Genomic DNA, 22,516 nt, shown 5'->3' with positions numbered 1-22,516 from the left:
GATTCATTCTCTGGGGACCCTGAATATCTGTGCAAAATGGCGACTCATCAAATAGTTGCAACATCGCAGTCTGGATCAAAGTGGTGAACCAACCATCATACATCACGCCTGACCAACATTGCCCTAGAACTGCCCTGTGGGGCAAAAAATGGCTGGGAGAAGTGCAACTTAGTTACCATGTTGACTTGCTGCAATTACAGATTTCCAAGGTATTCTCAAAGTACAGTGTTCATAAAAGACACATTATTGCTTTATAAAACAACCAAAGAGCTCCCCCAAGTAGTTTGGGCCCTTGCTGGAATGTGTACATTTTCCATGTTTATCCTTTGTTTCTTTACCCAAATCTGACTAATCTTGTGTCTGTAGGGAGTCTGATGGAGCTGGAAAGGTTCAGGAATTGATTGAATATCATGGTCTAATGTCATAGTGTTGCTATGCATTTTAATTAAACTTTACTTTTTTCATTCATAGCCTGACCAAAGTTGTAGAGAGATCATGTACTGAGTACTACTGACTAATGAAAAGTTTGTGGTCACATCCATGCTATTCTGTTACAGTGCTCACAGCGCTAACTTGAAACAAATACAAAAACACATCACTTTGGATGGCAACCAAAACCAAAAGAACCGAGAGGCAAGTCATTTTACATCGATCATGTTTTGACAACCAGTGTGTGTCATTCTGTAGTGAATAATGCCTTTACAAAATTCAGAGGTGTGCCGAGTAGTTTGGGATCATACTGTATCTGGTGCTGAAAAAAGCTGAGCATGTCACTTGTGTTCATGTGGGGAGATGTGGCTTCATTAGTGTAGTTGCTCAGACCTCTGGCTAGAAGCCACTGAATGACACATTCTTCCAATATATACAGTACAAGTTGGCATGATGGCTCACCCTGACCAGCAAAAGAGTGAGATTATGAATCACAGCACTTACTTTTTACTGCATAAGGTTTCTATTGACAACAACAGCATGAAAGAACATTTTAAGAGGGCACTGTAGCTCCACTAAAAAAGTGAGTGGTTCAATGCCTTTATTGTGGGCACTTCACAGTTACTGTGTGCTATGCTTTTGCTACACACAGACTAACTGTCACAACCATTCCAGGGAATTAAACTGGCAACCAGCTGGTCCTTTTGTAGGCCAGTGTGATTGAATGTGTAAGTACAGTAGAAGTGACAGAATAAGAGAGATTGGTGGGGATAGACAGAAAAGTAGAACAAAAAAGGCAACAAACTTCTTTTTCATTTCTCCAAAATGAGTCCAACAATTAGGTCATCAGAGTGCTCCAATGTATTTACAGCCATATGGCTCAGCTCTCTAGTGTGGTTGGAGAAGCCTGGGTGAATCAACCCATCACGCCCTTTTTTATTACCCGGCATGACACCAATCACGTTAACACATATTATGAATGATGTGGAAAATATGCCGGTAACATAAAGCAGTATCTCAGGGAAAATAACAGTAATGGTAACAAGGAGAAAATGTGTTCCTACTGTATAAAGCAGCCACAGTATAAGTTATCACTGTATATGTACGGCCTCAAAGAATACAGAATGCTATTTTCAGACAGCTGCATGACATAGCAGCCCCATAGCCAAAAGGCTACTTGTATCAGCTGTTTCTAAGTAAATAGTCAAGCAACATTTATTTCAAGGCAATGTCAATTTCCATCTATTGATAAACAATACTTGAACAATATTTTTGATCGCTGTTGAGAGGCCATGTTACCATATTCATGTTATTAGCAGGATAATCCAGTCTGAGCAGTGATGTTAATTTCCCCTCATTTCAGGCTGAGGGATTATTTTTTGATAACTGCACAGCCTCTTGTAGATTACACATATTTTACATATTTAGACATACAGCTAATGATTATTTTGATTATTGAATAATTGATTAATTAGTGAAAAACGCCTATCATAAGTTGTCCAAAACCAAAAGATATTCAATTAACAATGAAACAGAGAAAAAAACTAAGAAACTGAAAACACAGAAAAAAGTCAATCTTCATATTTGAGGAGTGGGACCAGTATGTAATTGGCAGTTTTTTGCTTGACAAATGACTTAATTGAATAATTGCTTATTAAAGTTATTGTTGATTAATTTTATGTTGATCAACTTATTAATTAAATGACTAATTGTTTCAATAATACGTATATTCAAACGTTATTTTGGTGCAATGTTTGACGTGGGGTAAACTTTCTCACCATTCACCAAAAAAAAAGTTAGTTTGATCAGTTGGCTGCAAACTATCCGTTGAAGAAGACGATGAGATGGGGATAAAAGCTCCATAAAAAGATAAGTGGACTGAATTTTTTTTTTCACAAACTATTGCTCAAAGGTCAAGAAATAACATAAATGCTCAATTTCTCTCATGTAAATTTTCTGGACACCAGAATAAAAATTTATTTGCATAATGCGTGAAAATCAAAAATATCAACCTACTCTCTTTTTACAGGTAATTTACAGATAGTTTACAGGTAATTCAAACATATCTAAGGAGCATTTGCAGCTACAGTAGCACTACAGAAAGCTGAATGCTCCTCCTAGAAAAGTAGCATTGAGCTTCATTAATGTCAGACTATAACAACAACAACTAAACTAACAGGCATTAAAATATTGCTGGGTTGACACTTGACAGACCACAGTAGAGGAGCTTGCCCACCCCCCCTGCATGTGACCTCTTCCCTCCTTATACGCATGTAAGCAAAATCAGGCCTGAGCCCCCCTGAATTGACAGTTTATTTGCAGCATAAAAACACACACAAAATCATAGTGAAATACTGTCTAAATTTCACCACGGCGGGTCATGTCTCGCAGTCAACACAGGAGTTAATTCAACCTGAGGGCCTACAGACACATGGGGGCTATGCACAGTAGCTACAGTGTAGCCCATCCTGCCTGAACTTCCTCACAATCACACTAGTTTTCTGTAGACGCTCTGTACTCGCCTGCTTTCGGACTCCTGCAGAGACGTTACAGCACAGTCTGGCTTCAAGAGAGGTCAGTGTAGTTCATTTTGGATCTGTCAGGATCCATTTAGGACCCCTGTTGGTCATGACTAGAGAAGGTATTGGTTTCATAAGAAATTATATTTGACATCCCAATAGTTATACTGTACTAATTAAATCTTACACCATAGCTCCTGGTTTGTGAAGCCCAGTGTTATAATGAACAGTGCTTGCCATAGTTGAGAGCTGTAAAGTCAGGAGGGGCTGTCAAACTTTGGTATCTAGAAGGTCTAAAGGTTAGAGAGGCAGACTATGACCATACAATGGCTTTAAACTGTGTCAATAAGAATTTATTTCTTTTGTGTCTGTGTGTGTGTTCATATATGAACTGTAGCAGTCTTGTGGGCATCAGACTGCACTTTGAAAACTACTAGTTAAGAGTTTATGTTTTGATTCCTGGAGCTTCCAATCTACTTTCTGTTTTGCTGTAGTGTGAAAGGTCCGCCCAGCAGTAAGAATAGCTGGGACCATATGAAACACATTAGGGCTTTCATAGGCTGATTCATTGCAACTACTCAAAAAGCTAGAGCAGAATTGGAGCCACCTGCATGCAGGAGAGCACTACATCTGCACAGAGATAAATGCAGGAGCTCTTCCTCTCTTCAGCCCACCTGGTACTTGGTGGAAAAACAGAACAATAAATCTGTGCTGATAGAGGCTTGAGGTGACTGTTAGCCATCAACAGTGGCAAGTGTGAACTTCCCAGCTGCAGCATATTTCATCCTACCTTCAGTAGCTAAAACTGATAGGAGTGTGTGTGTTGTACAGAGACTGAGAGACTGTCCTAACAATATTGTTAATGAGTCACTATCTAAAATTTGATAGTTAAGACGTTAAAAAGTGAACATAAGACAAAAGATATGGAGAGTGTAAGAGACAGGACAGCAACTCTACTACATGTTTTTTAAAGGAATCCTAAAGTGGTGGGAGTTCAACACCCGCTAATTTAGAGACATGCATAATCATACTTAACCATGCACAAACTCTAAATCAGGAATGATGTGATTTCATCTGTTTGTGCTGATTAAAATCACAGCTGCGGTACTGACCACAATGAAGACATTGTGGAAAGTTATGATTGATGCCAGAATGATCATGGTTTCAGAAGTCCAAATGTGGAGAATTAAAAGCATGAATGGCTTTCTCCAGACCACTAAATAGTAAAAATTGGATCTGTACTTAGAGTTGTACTTGATTGAAGAAAGACAGACTACATGACTCTTTTTAGCCTTATGTTAATCAAAGCTGTCATCAGAATAAAAGATTATTCAATAGGTGTTTCGGAGGAATACGAAAACTACTTCTGATATTTCATTTCACTTCAGGAGATGCAGAGGTAGATGTAATATGTATTTTGGGTGTAGAAGGATATACAGTACTAGTTGGTACACAGCATAAAACAATTTGCAAGGAATTTTGTGTGAAGAAAAATGAACAATATCACTTGGCCACCCCAAAGTTGGCAGATCATTTTGGGTTCTCTATCTTCTTCACATTTGCACACAGAAACAAAAAATCCCTAAAGTCACAAACAGTTGAGCAGTCTCTCCATATTATTCACACACGCCAAGCTTCAGGCTCCATCGTGTGCACACATGGTAGTGCGAGGCAAGGTTTTTGACAGGACCCAGTTCCCCTATAAATCCAGCTCTGGAGAAAGTGAGCACAGTAAAAGCAGATAAATGAGGACCAGAAAAATTGCTGGCCCCCCTCAAATCTACACATACACTCCACTCTCGCAGAGGGTAGAATAGACTGTAGGCAAAAGGGGAAAGAAAACAACGTGGAGATGCAGATGCTGATATAAAAAACAGAGACAGATACAGTGAAAGAGATAGGAAAGCACTCAATCTCTCAGTGTAATAGCCAGTTGGCAGCATGGCAAACCTGGGCCCTGAGAGAAGTGGGCTGACCCTCATATGTGTGAAGCCCATGGACAGACTACAGTTTTCACAGAAAATCTGTCCGGTAGAAAGAGATCTGGGCCAAAGATTGGCAGAAGATTGGAGAAGAATTACTCTGAGTCAATTAAAGCAAAGCATAACTTGGCTCAGCATATGCATGGAATGATGCATAAACTGACCAGTGAAGTTGAGTGAGGGCATGTATATACTCACTTGCAAGGAGAATGACTATGGACAGTAACAGATATTTCTATGATATTTTTGTTCTGTTAGTGGAAAGGCCTAATGGCTTGAGCTTGAACCATATTAGCTTGTACAATGTATCATCAGAAGACACTGTCAAAGAGGTGCAAGACGTGACAATTGTTCAAAGAGGATACTGAAAACAAATGGAACCTGGCAACGTTTTGCACAGTGCAATGCGATGTCGTCTAGCAACACATTGTAATGGCCAATCAAATATGTGCAAGTGCACTTTCCTAGTAGATTACTTTGCATCAAGTGATCATCGAGAAAAGGGATAGTGTAACTGTCATTGTAGAACTTTTTAAAGCTGTAAATCCTTCCTCACAGGATTATTAACCTCTGTGCACTGTTTTGGCATCTGGTAAGCCTTCAAACTCATGGATCTACAACTCAAACAGGCATTCTTGGGTTGTATTTCATTGTCTTACATGAAGCAACATGCCACAGCCAACACAGCCTGTTTTTTAACGCAGTGCTGTTTAGTTAGTCTTATCTCGCAGTAAGAATGGTGATGTGACTTGGTCACTCAGTGTGCTGCTTCATTTGTCTGTCTCTTCATTGGTCGAGACTAAGATATCTCAAGAACTACCAGCCAAATTCTCAAGAAATAAGACATTCATACTCATAAAACCCAATGTTTCTTGTGAAAACAGGGCATAAGGCCAATATTTATACTCAAAAGTATTAAAACTCATAGCTTTTAAAATAAGTTTTAGAGGCAGATTGTCACAGCATTTACTGAGTACATTCATGTTCCTCAGAGGATCAACACTTTCAATTTGGGACACTCCATGAGCTTCCCTCTACCATTACTTGAACTTAACACGCTGCACACAAAGTATCTCTTTATGTGACAGGTACATTGTTCTGACCTTTGCTAAGCACATTCATGCTCCCAAGAGGATATACCCTTGCATTTACATGGTTACAAGAAAGACAAAATTGCTGGTATTTTGTTCATTCTGCACAGCACTTTTAAAGTGAAGAATGTAAAAAGTATCCGCTAGGAACTGATTACAATGCCTTTTTGTGTAAGTAAAAATACAGACAGTACATATATATACCTTGGAGATGAAAGAAATCTTGAACTGTTGCTCTCTAGACTTCCAACATATGATCGAAAAGTGAACCCTTTATGATAATCATGTTTATCATGGACTCTGATGAGGCTTAAAAAAATCCAGTGTACCTTGGAGGCTGTTGAAGTTGTGATCAGGGACCTCCTTATATAACAGCAAACATATCACTTTTTCTCTGAGACATGACACATAACTACACATGTACGTGCACATGGCCTGACATGTAAAAACAAGAGTCACACTGGCCAAAGCCAGTTGGTGGGGTGGGTGGTTTAGGCAGCAGTGGCAGCTGTGAAAATGAAGCAGCACAGAACAGAGACAAATAAAAGGTGTCCAGGTAATGACGTGCATACTGTGGAGCCATCTGTACATACAGCAGAACAGAGGGGTAGACTGTTGTTTTAACGGGTCGAAATCATCATACCTTGTTATTGGTGGCTGTGTCCACTCTGTGTGTGTGTGTTTGAGTCACACTGATGAGCAAAACAATCCCAGAGCTCTGTGAGTCCTCTCAACTTCAACCAGAGCTATATTGCTTGGAGTTCAATAGGATGAGAACATGAGTGCTCACTTCCCGTAACAGTAGGTGTCAGGTCTTTATTAATGTCCAGGCATTTGGTGAAGTGGAACCTGACCTACTTCTTTACCTAAAGCAAACACTAGGATAGAAGCAGTCCAACAATCGTGTTTCTTCTTCTCAATTGATTTACATGCTCCCGCTAGTTTGTCTGACATAACAGACCCAACCGAGCTTGTTTTGGAGGATTTATGAGGCGCTCAACAACTAATGACTAATATTCAGAAAGGTTGTGCAGCAACACCTGCTGCCTCCCACACTTGTACACACATGCACAGCACAAAATATGAATATGTAAGACAGTGGAAGGGCTGTAATTAGCATTTCTTATAGCGTTGAGCTCTAATTGGAGTTTTTAGCTACACCATGTCTTGGCAGGCAATAATTGCCTGCTATCTCCCACAGAGGGAAAGTGGAGGTCACAGTGAGCACAGTAAATGAGCAGAGTGTGCTTATTATTGACCGTCATAAGCCTGGCCCCTTGGGAGAGGTTTGGAGGAATGGGAGATGCATGAAGTGATGTGAGATCTGAAAAGAGAGGACGATACAAATAAGACAGAGGTGGGAAAGAGAGCAAGACAGTGAGGGGCAGAAACAGATTAAAAGAGCGGTGTGGGGCAAGACAGAAAAAAACAAAGGAGGGAGAGCCAGCAGATGTTTGGCTGGGGCTTAAAAGCCGTAGTATTCCATGCTAATTCCCTGTCCAAAAACAACAACGCACACTTTGCCTTTGGTTTCTCATTTTGGGAACGTCAATGTGGTCATCAGACAGTTTTGACAATGATGTCTGTTAGACACAGGACCCACAAGGTGACTGTCATACTTGTTTCCCCCCTTTAAGCTTCTAATTAGGAACAGATCCCTTGGAAAGCAGCGAGTACTGGAACGCAGTGCTGCTTTTCAGAGCAACGTACTGAATTGCCTGCTTATCTTTCTGCAGAGTAAGCAGAAGGGGAGATTCAAAGAATATGCTTAAAATAGCAGCACAACAATTGTTACTGCCTGTAACCAGCTGTGAAATCAGCCACTGTTTTCACTAACATGAACTGTACCAGCTTCATTAATGGGATTAGATTGCAACTTTCTTCTGACCTAGATCATCATCTAAAAATATGCTTTTGGTCCATCCAGTAAATGCGCTAAAGATGAAAATGTTAGTGACTGAACCACATTCCAACTAAGAACCAGGCACAATCCCCAGCAATTACATCTGTATTTTAACTCTATTTAACCAGCTATAAAGCCTTAAAACAGTACAGCCATGTAAATTGGTTGTGTCAAAAGAAATCCTTTACTTTGATACTCCACATAAAGTCCATAGAGTAGCGAAGTTGGAAAAGTTATTTCAAGTTCTCAAGGTTCATTAAGTGAATGTCTCATTCATTTCCTGCAGTGACAAGAATTGTATTGGCATGAGACTCTCCTGGCTGAATCATCACTGCAAAAGATAAGAAACTTGTGTTAGAAAATACCTGGTCTTTTGATTAAAAAAAGTTAAACATCCTAGTCTCTGTACATTAAAACTTGAGAGAAGTCAACTGTGTCTTCCTATCAGCTTTTTGTAAGATAAATACAACAAATCCTGTTTCCTGCACTGCGAATGGTGAGCTGAAGCTAAATATGACTGATAATAATTCAGTGGTTAAAATAAATTCACTTTTAGACTTCTTACTTCTTAAGACTTCTTCCTCAATGTACATTTCATGTTTAGTCATAGCTTGATTGCTATAACTATTTCAGTATTTATAAATGAGCAGCCTTAACTATATTATCCAGGGGCTTCCCATGGGAGTAACATAAAAGTTATCATGATGACTTATAAATGTCAACTTATAGGTAAAAATACTTGAAAAATTGCACCTCCACCCACTTCACTACTCTCTGAGCGTGAGAAGTTTGAATGCACTAAAACTGCTGTGAAAACTTGTCACTGTTCCAATGCACTTAAACTGCTGTGAATCCAAGCTGACCACAACCTCCGTTCACCATGAAGAAGGAACCAAACTTTTATTACAGCCACCTTTCAAACCTACAAAGGGTGAGCGTTCTGTTCTCAAAACATCCATTTTTGTGTGGAGTATCACTTTAAGACACTTCAAAGCTTGTCTCAGAGTTAAAAATAGGGTATATGAGGGGGCACCCAACCCCTTTCATGCTGTTTCTTCCTAGAAAGTCAGAGCCAATTTCAAGGTTCTGGTCTTTATTGACACTGTAAGATGGAGGCATTACATCCCAGTTTGAAGCTCACGTTACCTGGTTGTAGTTTTCATAAAACTAGGGTCTTGTTACTGAGGTACACTTGTTACAAGTGAAAGTGGATAGCCAGCGGTGGGGCTTTCAATAACCAGTGTTGACTAAACATCACGCTCAGCGGGGTAAGGCTAAATCCCTGCATTGATCCTCCATATGGTGTATGTCTCTGTGTTAGCCTGTGCTACAACCCTGTAGCTAAGACTGCTAACACTATCATCATGCTCATTAAAGACAAAAGACTTTTTCTTAACACAGACAGGAGATCTACAGCAGCCTATCTTGAAGAATCTGTTCACATCTCTTTGCTATGCTTACTGAAATATGCTGTTTTGTACCTGAGCCCCTGCAGGCAACTCTTTGGTCAGCTTTAAGTACAGTCTCCTCCAAGCCTCTGCTATCCCCAGATTTTCTGAGCTCAGCTCTAAGAATGAAATGACTGAAGCAGTTTAGTGCTTTTTTACTGCCTGAGGGCGAAGCTAGCTAACACAGCTACAATAGGATGTTGTGAGAATGATACTAGGCCATCTCTTGGCTCAAGACATAGCACCCTGATTGATGCTGGCTGTCTGTTTTATAGCCTGAAGGAAATGCTAATGCTTGCCTCCAGTCTCCCATGTGAATCATGTCAAAAACAGCCTTCCCTGGTCCAGAGCATTCTTTAAGCTATCCCTCATTACACCTTAATTAAAGACGTAGGCTACATTTGACATCCTAAGCTAGCTTCTTTGCAAAACTTTTTAAAGCTCCCTCCAAACAAGGGAAGAGAAAGAAAGTGTGAGAGAGTGGTGGTCAAGTGAGCTTAGAGAGCGAACTGGCAAGAACAAAGCTGTGAACCAGAGTAATAAAACGTTATTTTCTGATTGTTTCACAGTGGTTATGTTCTACAGCACAAATAAACACACCCACTCTCTGCTCTGCATGTGTGTGTGTCGGTCAAACAGACACACCCACAGCAGAGGAGCAGCACACAGCAGCTCTCTGCACACAACAGAGGAGGGAGATGGAGAAACAGGGGAAACACTGAATCATGTAAAAACACAGTAACCTGGTCACTATGCTACAAGTCCAGACCTCATACCCTATGCATTGTTATTAGCTGGAGGCTACACACCCACTGCCCAAAGGTTGACACCCAGAGGCATCCCAAACATAGCAAAATCATAGGAAAACAAAATACAAGCACAGGACAGGGTCTTTGCAGATACATACATCTGTATGAGTCCATACATTGTTTTTTAGTAAAATCCTCAAGGGTAGTGGTGTGTTGGTAATTATAGAAAAACTGAATTCATCAATGCTGGGATACAGAGTATTTTCTTAATTTTCCAGCAACTACTGCCGACAAAAGCTACAATTATTTCATAGCCTTAAGGTAAGACTTACCCTAAGCTAACTGGAGCTTGTAGTGCAAATGGCCTACTACAATGCAAGGCTCTGACATAAAGTTTTAGCTCAAGGCTTTCTGGTTATGAAACTGGTCTGCACAGGAAACAGTCTCGAGCCAGACCAAGTAAAACACTGAGGACAAACGTTTGGAAAGGTGTTGTGGGTTAGATTGAGTGCTGCCAGCCTCACCAGATCCCCTGGGTACTGGGAGAGGTGTGGTGGGAAAATGTTGCCAAAACTCTTGGCATTGACTCTTCCTCAAACAGCAGTTTACCTGCTGACAAAAATGACACGTACAGTAACTGATTTATTTTCCATGTAGCAATTATGGCTGAAGTCCACAAAAACATAACTATTATCATTTTCCAAAGTAGAGAATTAGTTTAATATGGCAACACAGCAGGAGGTGGTGGACTGTATGCTAGGTGTAGAGTCAAGTCCGGTGAGGGGTAGGCAAATCTGTCTAATCTCTTTAAATCAACTGTGACAAAATGCCCCTGAAACCTGGCAGCAAGGCGGGCCAAGATATTTGGGCAAATGGCTTCTCCGGCTGGTGTTGTGGCTTGGGCGGCACACTAACCCAAAGGATCCTGTTTGTAGTTTAAAGTGAAGGTCCTCCTGGCAGATCCATTAGTCTCGGCTGATGAAACAAGGAAAAAGGGGGTATTATCCCCCCTCCTCTGTCAAAGACTAAAGTAGTTTCTTAAATTTACCATTCATTGTCTTATGTGATATCAGATATCAAAAAAGAAAACATCTGTTGGATCACAACTCATGAGTGTTCTTCAAACATTAATGGACATTACAGATTTGTGAAGTAATTGTTTGGGTTTTTGTGCCTTTATCAGGTAGCAGACAGTAGAGAGCTAAAAGAAAATGAAGGGAAAAAATAGGTATGACATGCAGCAAACATACCTTACTGAACTCAAACTGGGGACATTGCAAATACAAGGTCAAAGTTTTAGACCCCAAGGTCACCTGAACACCTAAAAGTTACCAAATTTAATATAAATACATGTATCCAAGTGCACCACTTACTGTCAGTGCTCACTCTGTTTGCAAGATTAGTTAATCCTGGCAGTAGAGGTCCTGAGCTTGAACAGAAGCATAAATTATTATTTGACACCAGATCCAAAAGAGATCCAAGGGTAGTCAGACCTGATCCAAACAGATCCAACGATAATTAGACCTGACCTTAGACCTCGCAGCTGTAGACTTTTCTGTTTGCCGCTGCCTTTCATTAAACCACATTAAGGGTTAATATTCTACACTGCACTGTTACTTTTATTCTCTTGTTTTATCTGTCTTATTCCCTTTTTAGCTTCTTTTTTATTTCCAAATTTAACACTTTTTAATTGTTTTCATATGTCTTTTTACATGTGTTGCTTTTATATTCTGTTTTAATGCCTTTTATGCTCTATGTAAAGCAGTTTGAATTGCCTTGTTGTTGAAATGTGCTATACAAATAAACTTGCCATGCCTTGCCTTGCCTTGCCTTGCCTGATTAGGCCTAATTACGCCTAATTACGCCTGAAAATATGGACAACCTGTAGACTGACAAGACATAGTAATTGCTTTTTCTATATAATGCATAAAATTGACCATAACAGGACAAATCTAGATTTTATCCGGTGAACTGTCAATCACAGAAAATAAAATAAATATGCATTCAAAAAGCTTTCGCCCCATCTGGCTCTCCAAGAGGGATCTCAAAATTCTCATCAAGTACTATGTGACACAGTTCTGTGACTTTTGAACTCCTTCACATCGCTGCCTCCCCTTAGTCTGAAACACAATATCATTTAACTGGTCACATTATGCAGATTTATTTTCTCCAGCTGGGACATTCCTCTCACCAGACACTCTATGGTTCCCATGTCCGAGGAGGAACCAGAGGGAGAAAACCAGGACAGTGTCCCAGATGAGGCCCCTGCTCCTCTCTGAGGGACGATTCCAGCCTGTCCAACCCCCACTCCCTGGGTGCTTCATAAATCTTTACTTTACTAAATAGCAACTCCTAAATTGTAAGATGCTTGTGCAACAATACGTAGACACAGAATTCCCACACACACACAGGGGGATAACCACCCACGCATATCCATCCACATATCCAGCAACCCCTTGGTCTCACACAGTGCTTATGATTTAACCAGTTTTCATGATGATATTGGGTCTTGTTGACACAGTACAGTGAAACAGCTGGGACTAGACTCGCAAGGCCAATAACTTCTCACAACAACAACATCCGACTCCAGAGCTGAACCCATAATTATATCAGGTTAAGCCTGCAGACACTGGTTGGAATATTCTGTGCTAGGAATAGGGAACAGTGTATTAATGCATGATACCGTCTGTGCTCAATATGTGGATTACAGAAAAATGCATTTAAAAAAAAAAGCAGGTAAAACATTGGTTTCAGCACTGCCTGAAGAAGATTAAAAGATATTATGGTACTCCAATGACACATGGTGACTAGATGCTAAAGAAAATAATCTCTAACTAACGGCTGGACTGTCAGTGTCTCTGCATTGAAAACTTCAAAGGAAATAAGCACGCGCAGACCAGGAGGCTACAGTAAAGCCTTGAAAGCGGGAAGGGGGTTGTGGGATATTATACGAGTTCTCAGATGTGTTTGTCTTGGCATCGGCTTCCAGCGATGTCATCATCGTCGTCGTCATGGCAGTTGCTCCACTTCTTTGGCCTAGTAAATGACGACAGCACTAACATCCAGTTCTTGGGCAAGAGTTCCTCAGAGTTCAGAATTTGCAGTTGATGCCTGTAAGTGCTTCAATTGATGTTCAATGTTAACATTCAGAATGGAGCTCTCAAATGTGTCTGGCGAGCAGATGCTGTGAGGCCGGATATAAAGAAATGGGATCACTGGAGAAAATTACTGCACGCCTAGGCACACTTATGAATATTCATTAAACAAAAACATTCAATGATGTATGCACCTAACTCCAAAGAGATTCTGGCAATCAAAGTTGCATGAGTAAAATGAATTTCCTCTCAAGTCAAGAGTTAACGGGAACACTTGACATTTCAAAATCTCACAAGCCGGAAATTAAGACATTCACATCCTTGAAGTCATTCTTGAGAAGACATCAACTTCTTTGAGTACAAGTTTGACCAAAAGCCACATCACACAAGAGATCGCTTCCCATGCATCTGCTTTGCTCTGTCAAAACTTCATTCCACAATTATCTCATTTATGCTGAGTGGGTGATGGGTAGTGCGATAAAATGCTATTTGACTCATACTCAGAGATGTAGAAATGACAAGCCGGTTTGACGCTAAAACTGACTAATTAAGGCACATAATCACTCAAAGATGTGCTAGCACAAACACTGAATTCACATGTGTAATCAGTGTATAGATAAGAACGGAAGGAATGACGGGACATGGTGTGTTTGTGCCAAACTTTCTGCTGAGTTCTCCTGAGTTGTGCAAGCTGCTGGCTGTCAGTGTATGGAAAATGAGAGCCAGCTCTGGGACTGCTTAACAGTGCTAAAAAAAGTGCTACATCTCTAGGTGATGAAAACACTACCAGTGTTCAAATATTGTCACTATAATTCTCTGCATGCATAGTACATATGACTTTATTTTCTTCGTTTGCAGCCCAATTCAACCAATCAAATAATCTCTTTTAGAAGGCTGGACAATTATTTTTGAATTTACTTGACATTCTTGTTTTAAAAGTCAAGAGACTGGCCTCTAGCTGTAATACTGCAATACTGCCTTCCATCCTCACACCCACAACACACACACATATATATATACACACACACACACACACACACACACACACACACACACACACACACACACACACACACACCGCTGCCAGCCAAACAGCACCTCCAGGTGGTGCCAAGCCCCAGCTAGGAGATTGGGAGACGAGAGGAGAGACTGACAGAGAGCGGAGCAGCGGGAGGAAGGCTGGAGGGGGGGGGGGACTCTTGTGGACAAAGGAGTTAGAGAAAGAGAGAGTAAACTGAGGAGAGGAAAGAGAGAGAGGTGCTGAGTGAAAATGCTTCTCTGTGTATATGAGGAGTTTGTTTATGCTACTAATGTGTACTCAGAGGGAGAGAGATACAAACAGGAAGAAACAAACAAAATGTCAGGCAGTTCTGAAAACATGCCATTTTAAGAAATCCACTACTTTTCAAAACAACATGTGTTAATAATAATGTTCTGTTATGGATCAAAACCTACATTCTTATGTGTGCAGATGGTGGTCAGAGTTCAACACACAGAAACTTGGCATATAAACAAAGACATAAAAAAAGAAACACTCACCACTTTCACTCTTCTCGATCACGTCCACCGTCTCGCCAGCCTTGAGACTGATCTCCGAGTTCTCCTGCCTCTCGTAGTTGGCCACCGCCACGTACTGCTCCAGCACCATAGGTTCCAAATTGTCAATCCCTGAGGGGAAGAAACAGGCTGTCAGCCACCTGCCTGCCGTGGCACCCCGCGAACGCCCGCTGCAACCAACTACACCACTGCTGCTGTGCACCCGGTGCGCTGCCATCGGCCGACCCCCGCACCCCGCCGCCGCTGTTCCTCCCTGAATCAGAACGCAAGCTCACGACTTGGCTGCATAGTCCCAAACTTCTGGCCATATAGCTGAGGAGACCCCCGGCCCACAGTGAAGGACTGAGGAGCATCGGAAGGGATCAAAACAAAAAAAGGGGACGTGTAGAATTTGTTTGTAGGGGCTGCATTTCGCGCCTAAAGTAGATCCATGACCTGAAGCAAACTTTAAGGAAAAGATAGAGGGGGTAAAAGAAAGGAGGAGAACTACAGGAGCTGCTGACGGTTTAAGGGGAAGACGGGGGAGCGAATGAGTGGAAGAATGGTGAAGTTTCCCTGTGGAAAATCAACAGTGCGGTTGAGAGGAAAGGCCTCCCCTCCACTGCCTTTGGGAGCCAGCCGTTGGACAGGGAGTCAGGAAGGGGGGGTGAACACACCAATCATGGTAGTCGGCACTGCTGGCCTTAAATAGAAACATATGAGTGGACTAGAGGAGAGAGAGCGAGAGAGAGAGAGAGAAACAGGGCAGGAGGCTGAGTCCATGTTTATGTGAAACAAAAGAAGAAAGCATTTCAGTTGGGTTAGGCCACTCTGTTTTCTCTCTCTCCTTCTCTCTCTCTGATGTTTTAACCTTTTCAATGCCAGCAGTCCTTTCATTCACCAAGTTCATATCTGATCGAATTGCAGACATGCTTATTTGCTTGTTTGGCCACAGAGAGATGGTCCAAGCAGATTCAGAGGGAGTCTTCAGCAGATTACGATTCACATCCTGTTGTGTTCTCTGTTGTTTAAGTATGTCTGTATCAGTGATGTGGTCAGGGACAGAAAAAGTCAGGGATGAAACGGTAATATAGCAATAATGAAAAAAAAAAAAAAAGTCCTGCAGTTTGTTTCAAAGTGTGTTTGTTAAAAGTGTGAATCCACCTTTAAATATAATTCATGACATGAGGCAGGTCAGAGAGGTGTGACCCAAAGCTGACAACAAATTATTAACTGATTGCAGCCTATTCAGTAAATTGAACATTGATATCAGACAGTTTTGCAAAAAGCTTTAATCCTGCAACTCAATGATGATATTATTGAACATCCAATGACAACAGTTTTCTTAATTACTCTTACTACATCCATGCATGACAGCTACCGTATAGTTAGGGCATGGTTAAGTTTTGGCAATTAAAAGGTGGTTAAGGACAAGATTATCATCAATCTTAAATTAAAGACTGTTAGAGCTGCATTGATTAGTCAATTAATCAATTACTTGGTTAGCAGAAAATTAATTGGAAACTATTTTGATAACTGATTAGTCCATTAAGTCATTTTCCATGCTAAAATGTGAAAACTTTGGCAGTTCCAGCTTCTCAAATCAGAGAATTGGCTGCTTTTCCTTGTCTTGAATCATAGAAAATTTCAATAAACCAAGCCCTAACCCTGATGTTTTACAGACAATTGATTAATTCATTAATTGTTTAAATAATTGGCAGATTAATCAATTAGTCTGAGTCACGATGTGAATCCAGTCGGCTTGTGCCAATTGGCAATCGGATCATATATGAAGGATCATGAAGGGACGAGTGTTTTTTCCTTGCCAAGGCTATCGTCAGAACCAAAAAAGGAGAAATGAGCTGCGGTAGCACATGGAGAGGGAAGAGACCAAGTTTTTAATTGAAATATGGTCCAACAACGTTATAAAATGTAAACTGGGAAAAACTAAAAATGCTGACACTTCCAGGTATTTTCAGAGAGGATGAGAGAGAGAGGATGTGAGCAGACAGGATGAAGATAAAGAAACTGTATAATAATATAATATAGTGGCAATACAATGAATCTGTTAATTAATTTTTCTCTATTTAATCAACCGGCGATAGAAGGCTACCCACTGAAATGACAACACTCCGACGTCAGACGCACGCCTGTCTACAAACCAATCAATGTCAGGTATAGGGAGATGCAGCCCACGTAGGTGATGACGACAGGACGTAGGTATGTCATGTAACGTTCTTCTGGCATCGGGCAAGGCGATTTCACAGGGTGACGATAAGATGATCAGACTATAGACAACATCACCAATCTTTAGAATCGAGGTTTCTAGACAAAACAAGAACATGGTGACACTCCCATCCACTAGCTGGACCCCAAAAACCTTTAAGGATAGGTTCTCATTTTTGCCTCACTTGCCAAGACTGGTAGATGAAAAAATCCACCGGCCAAAATAATAAATTGCCTTTTTGTGTCACATATACATTTGTTTCAGTATTTTTCATTGAAATAATAAGATATTATGTTGAAGTAATATTTCCAAAAAAATAACCTAATAAACATGCATTATCAAAGCATGTTAGTACAGTCCAGTATTTTATATTTATCAATGTGGTACACAATGTTGTATGAAGAGATTTTGTTTTTGGTATAATAAAGACAGATTTCATGATGCCAAAATGAGCAACAAAAATATTAGTTACAAAAAACTCAATATGCAAGACAGTTTGTATATATTACAGGTGAATCAGGGGAGTTAGCCAACAAAAACAAACATCTGCAGGGGTTAAAGTTCTCTGTCACTACGACAGATTGCTGTTATTTGGGTTGAGAGAGAGAGAAAGAGAGGTCACTTCCAGTTCATTCTCTATTTTGTTTGTGGACTTGGATGTTGTGTTACAGTGTGTGTGCGTGTGACACAGACCAGCGTCGAATATCTAAACACAGAGAATCGCTGAACTTGGAGGTTTTCAAGTTGTATGAAATTTGCACCTTCAATAATTATGGTCATTTTTTTGTCTGCTCAAAGGCACTTGTCTTTGTTGTTCTTAACTTGTACTGACACTTTGATAGTTCTAATGGAAGGAAACAACATATCTGTGTCTTTCCTCAGCAATGTCTCAATTACAGTTAAACGTTTCAAAGAACATTTGCTAAATGTTCACCAGATGGGCAAAGCTGTGATTGTATTTGTGTTAAAATGTCTGTTTATTTCTGCAGGAAAAAAAATTATCTTTGCTGAGATGTTTATTTGCAGAAGAGACTTTGATTCCAGTTCTTCTTTCTTGACTCATCATTTTTAAACACCAAAAGTTGAATGGGGTCACAGCCAGCCATCTGAAGCCATGTGGAAGTGTAATGTTAATGTAAAGAACCTGGCTTGACACCTCATTTAAGTCTAAGCTGCTTCACCACATGCAGACCACATTCTGGCCCTCATGGCTCTGTGCCCAGCTGATGTGTTGGCCAAGCAGGTCTGCAGAGATGGATGGATAGATTGCAGAGGGAGAGAGGCTGAATATGACCAGATGGATGGAAGGAGAGGCTGGTGACAGTGCATGCAAAGCAGGTGTCAAGAGAAAGCTAAAGTGTGAAAAGAAATAAACTGAAAAACCAAAAGGGATGCAGCTGGCACGTCTCTCTCTCACACGAGCACAGTAGTGCATGCATATTAACATGTTGACGTAGACACACAAGGCTACCTGAGGCCTCTTTCCTCGGGCTGTCTGTAAAGCCGTACATCCATACTGCAGACATAGAGAAGGAAAGAGAGAAGCAGAGGAAGATTATTCAGTTTGACAGCATGCAGAAAGCAACAGTATGGCAGAGCACACCTTTATCACACCCACTGAAGACAGAGATAGAGTCCTGCAAATTTAGTTTGGGCCTTCTCATCTTGGAATGATACTCAAGAGATGGAAGGCACAAACTCCAAGTCAAAGAGCACAAGCCTGTGTTCTTAATTCCAGTGTTTTCTTCATGCTGAAGTGAATAAATTGCATCTGATGGCACGAAAAAATCCAAAGTAATTGGCCAATGTTGTGGTGCTGTATATCACCAACACCCCATTCTTAATCCGTTACTCAATCCCTCTCTCACTCAGACTGCAAGATACTCGCTCCACCCTTCCCATGATCCCATTTCCTCCATCTCTTCATATCTTTCTATATTTCTTCCATCCCTATGTCTGGACATCCTGGAATACCTGAGATAGGCGTCATCTACTTCTGAAGTGATTCCTTACTCCCCACCTCCATTCTTCAAAAAACATCTCAGCCTCCAACAAGGAAATTAAACGCCATGCATCAGAGAAGACAGGGACAGAGGAGGTGATGACCAAGAGTGGAATGCTGATTATTAAGCAGGAAAGCCCTGATCTAAAAGCATGATTTAAGATTTTCAGACCAAAAGAATCACTTTAGTGTATGGACCTGTCATCTCTTCCTGGAAGTGACCCAGCATTAGGGCTGCCGGTCTCCTAGAGAAACAGGCCATAACAATATTAAGGAACTGTAACCAGGATTGGGGCCGGGCAGGCTACTGACAATAAGCAGATATGTCCTCTAAAAATACTATAAGCAATGTCCATCCTCATGTATGCTTGTTTTTTGTCTTGTGTAGTTTTCTTCAAGTAATAATACTTCACATTTCAAAGCAACTGTTGTCTGAAATTATGAAAGAGCATTGTTTTAAGAAGAATTCAACTTTATTTCATGTATGGAAATCAGTGACAATGTCTCAGCCCACTAGCACTTAAATGTAAGAGAAATAAGAGCAGGAGCTTAAATGTCTGCAGATGTATATGGACTTTTGTAGTATAAACAAGCCAAATGGGAAGTTCTCTTTCAAATAAGTTTCAAACTGAATGCCCCAGAAGCAGCCAGGCTAAATACACAAAAACTACCTCATCTCAAAATATTTATTTGTAAAATACTGTAGAATTTAAGAACCCATTAATGCTGCAGCTGCAGAGTAGCATTAAACTAAAAGTAATTACATGAAAAAAGGGTCAATTTCAAGAAAATTAAGTGTCATGCAACGCTCTATTTCACTGTCACCCCCAGATATACAGTATTCACCCTCACATCATACTCTAACGCCATTTATTTTCTGTAATATGTGGAGCAGCGAAGGTTCATACCATAGCAGTGAATTTTAGTAGATTTTGTGTGCTGACTGAAAATGTGTCCATAGCGCTGCATATGGAAAAGTGTCAAGTAATCAAAGTTGGCATTGAATGCTTGGTAAGATTCTTAGGCTTGTGAACTTATTCTTGGATCATATATTTTCTGATTTAAATTGTGAAACATTTCTAACTTTAGACTTTAGCAGTTTGACATTATTTGTAGGATTAAAGCAGGCTGTATTTAGGCACAATGGTGCTTTGAGCCAAATGCTAACTTAGCATTCTAACATGCTCACAATGACAATGCTAACGTGTTAATGTTTACCAAATACAGCATAATGTACACCATGTTCACCATCTTAGTATGGCAATGAAAACAGCTGAGGCTGAAGGAAATGTCATTAGCTTTGCAGGTGTATTTGGTAGGAAACCAAAATATTCGACAAAGTAAAGTTTTGACCTGATGATGGTGCTAGAAGAGAGAGGTCAGAACATCATGAATTCATTAGGATTCATCCTCTGAGGATCATGAATGAGTGTATAAAATCTCATGGCAATCTGGCATCCAGTGATTGTTGAGATATTACAGTCTGGAAGTGGAGGACCGTTTGACATGTCCATTCCTAGAGCCACACTTCTAGCAAAGCTTTAAATTCCTCAAACTAGGGTATCAAAAAAGTCATGTTTTGGTATGAGTATTGAGGTATTATATTAACACCAGTATTTACAAATGACTTTGCAAATGAGGAAAAAGCCAGCTTTCCTAAAATATATAAATATCTTAAATGGTAACAAAAAGCCTTTTGGTCAACTTTTATTTTATTTTGTTTAACTCCAGGTTCTTTTTGCCTTTGCTTTTTTTTGGTTTATGCACTGAGAACACATGTATCATTCTGAACAAATATCTTCTTTTTTTCTCCCCAGATTATTGCTCTTGTTCCATTATTGCCCACTTCAAAATATCACAATGACATCTTTACTAAGTGTAACTGAATGTTGTCTACAACAACTTTTCTCTGCACCTACCATGAGCCTTAACTAAACACATCTATGTACTGTACAGTACATAATAATATCGACACAGTCAAACAGATGTGGTTGAGGCGTATACATAATATTACTGATAAGTTTTGTTTTCACTCAAATTGAACATTTATAGCCTTTAACAAGCACATCTCGTTGTATCCCTCTAGGGTCTTTGCAAACATTCAAAACCCATTTTTAACCTCAAAGTACAGCTGTTCCCTAAATAATCAAATACGCTTTTTTTATAGTTCATGAGCAGAATGTTGTACTGGATCCTGGTGAGTGCTGCCCCTGTTGCGAAGCCGACAGCTCCTCTCCTTTGACTCACGTGAGATAATAAAAGCCAAATCCCCTCTCGCTATCCACCAGAGCCTCAGGAGCTTTGGTGGATTGATGTTGGCCCCAAAGGGAGGGATATGGGCTGGTCCCAGGTCAGCCAGGGTCAAATCCCACTCACTAACGCCCTACCGTGATTATTACCCACCCGGCTGCTCTCAATGTAGTGCTCAACATCTGACTGATATTAACTCTCCCCCACCGACCATACAAATACACACACATAGATGCTTAATTCCTTTCAGGTTGGGTGATGACGCCACAAACCAGCAGAGCCCAGTGTTTTCTCTGTCCCTTTGCTGCTGTGGGTAATTTTCCTAGAATTCTGCCCCCAAACGTCTGCATTACCCTGCAATTAAGGGCCTAGGGACAGTGAAAAATGGATGAAAAAAAATCTCTGAAGTCCTTGTTTCTAGGTTTGGATTGGAGGGCCTTATTAGCCATCTATCTTGTTTTTCTGTCGACTTAGTAGATTGTGTTTTGAATGAAAAGCTCCTGTTGCTGACATCACCACACATCCCCCACCCTGACAAACCACAGTCCACTAATAGGCTTAAAACTGTGGCCTAACGACTACAAAGAGTAGAGCATCTGTCCAGACTTTACAGCAAAGTGTCTATATGGCCTTTCTAATAGGATATCTCATAAACTAATTGATGCAGAAACCTTGAAGATACGCTCTCCGATTTTGTTACAAATGTTCTCAAATCCCACAAACTTCTTCCAGCTCGGTGTTGATGTTTTGAAAACTAACTGTGAGTTGCATTGAGTCTCTACTAAGCCTTGGTTGTTCCTTAAAGTTAATAATTCAAGTCGTAAATCGCTAAATTGTGCTCTCAAGCTTTCCCCCCCCAACATTCTTTCATGTGAATGGTAGCAAAACACCTTCACCATGTTTAGTCAAGGGATGTTTAAGTGATGTCAAAGATAACACTACATTGTGTTTAACAGCCCAAACTTGACATATTTTCATATCTCAGAGCAAATTAAAAAACAAAAATATATATAGATGTATTAAATATAGGCGAATCAGAGCAATGAAGGTGAAAGCTTAATGCTATCAATTTTAGGGAATTAGCAGTTTGAAAGAATGTTGTTTAATTCAAGAAGTGCACAAATAACTAATCTGAGGAAACAATCTAAGTAATTTAAAGGTGCAGCATGTAGTATTTAGTGGCATCTAGCGGAATGGACTTGGCAGAAATGGAATATAATATTCATAAGTATGTTTTCATTAGTGTATAATCACCTGAAAATAAGAATCATTGTGTTTTCATTAC

At 40.3% G+C, this 22,516-nt stretch overlaps 1 protein-coding gene and 1 long non-coding RNA gene across 4 annotated transcripts in view; one reads left to right on the top strand and one right to left on the bottom strand.

The window, feature by feature from the left end:
- Nucleotides 1–22,516, bottom strand: part of sh3pxd2aa (SH3 and PX domains 2Aa) — a 110,174-nt gene that overhangs the window by 25,197 nt on the left and 62,461 nt on the right. For 2 of the 3 annotated variants that reach the window (XM_044346564.1, XM_044346565.1), the window contains exon 7: nt 14,756–14,884. In XM_044346564.1, the coding sequence (XP_044202499.1) occupies nt 14,756–14,884 (129 nt within the window). Of the gene's footprint in view, nt 1–14,755; nt 14,885–18,450; nt 18,496–22,516 lie in introns of all 3 variants that reach the window. The other variant, XM_044346563.1, reaches the window with a different exon arrangement.
- On the top strand, nt 541–22,490 carry LOC122979250. Its single transcript, XR_006402826.1, has 3 exons — nt 541–550; nt 7,325–7,333; nt 22,381–22,490. It is a non-coding gene; the product is annotated as an uncharacterized LOC122979250 (long non-coding RNA).

This window comes from Thunnus albacares, chromosome 3, assembly GCF_914725855.1.
Source record: "Thunnus albacares chromosome 3, fThuAlb1.1, whole genome shotgun sequence".
NCBI lineage: Eukaryota > Metazoa > Chordata > Actinopteri > Scombriformes > Scombridae > Thunnus > Thunnus albacares.
This window is presented reverse-complemented; position numbering and strand designations above follow the sequence as displayed.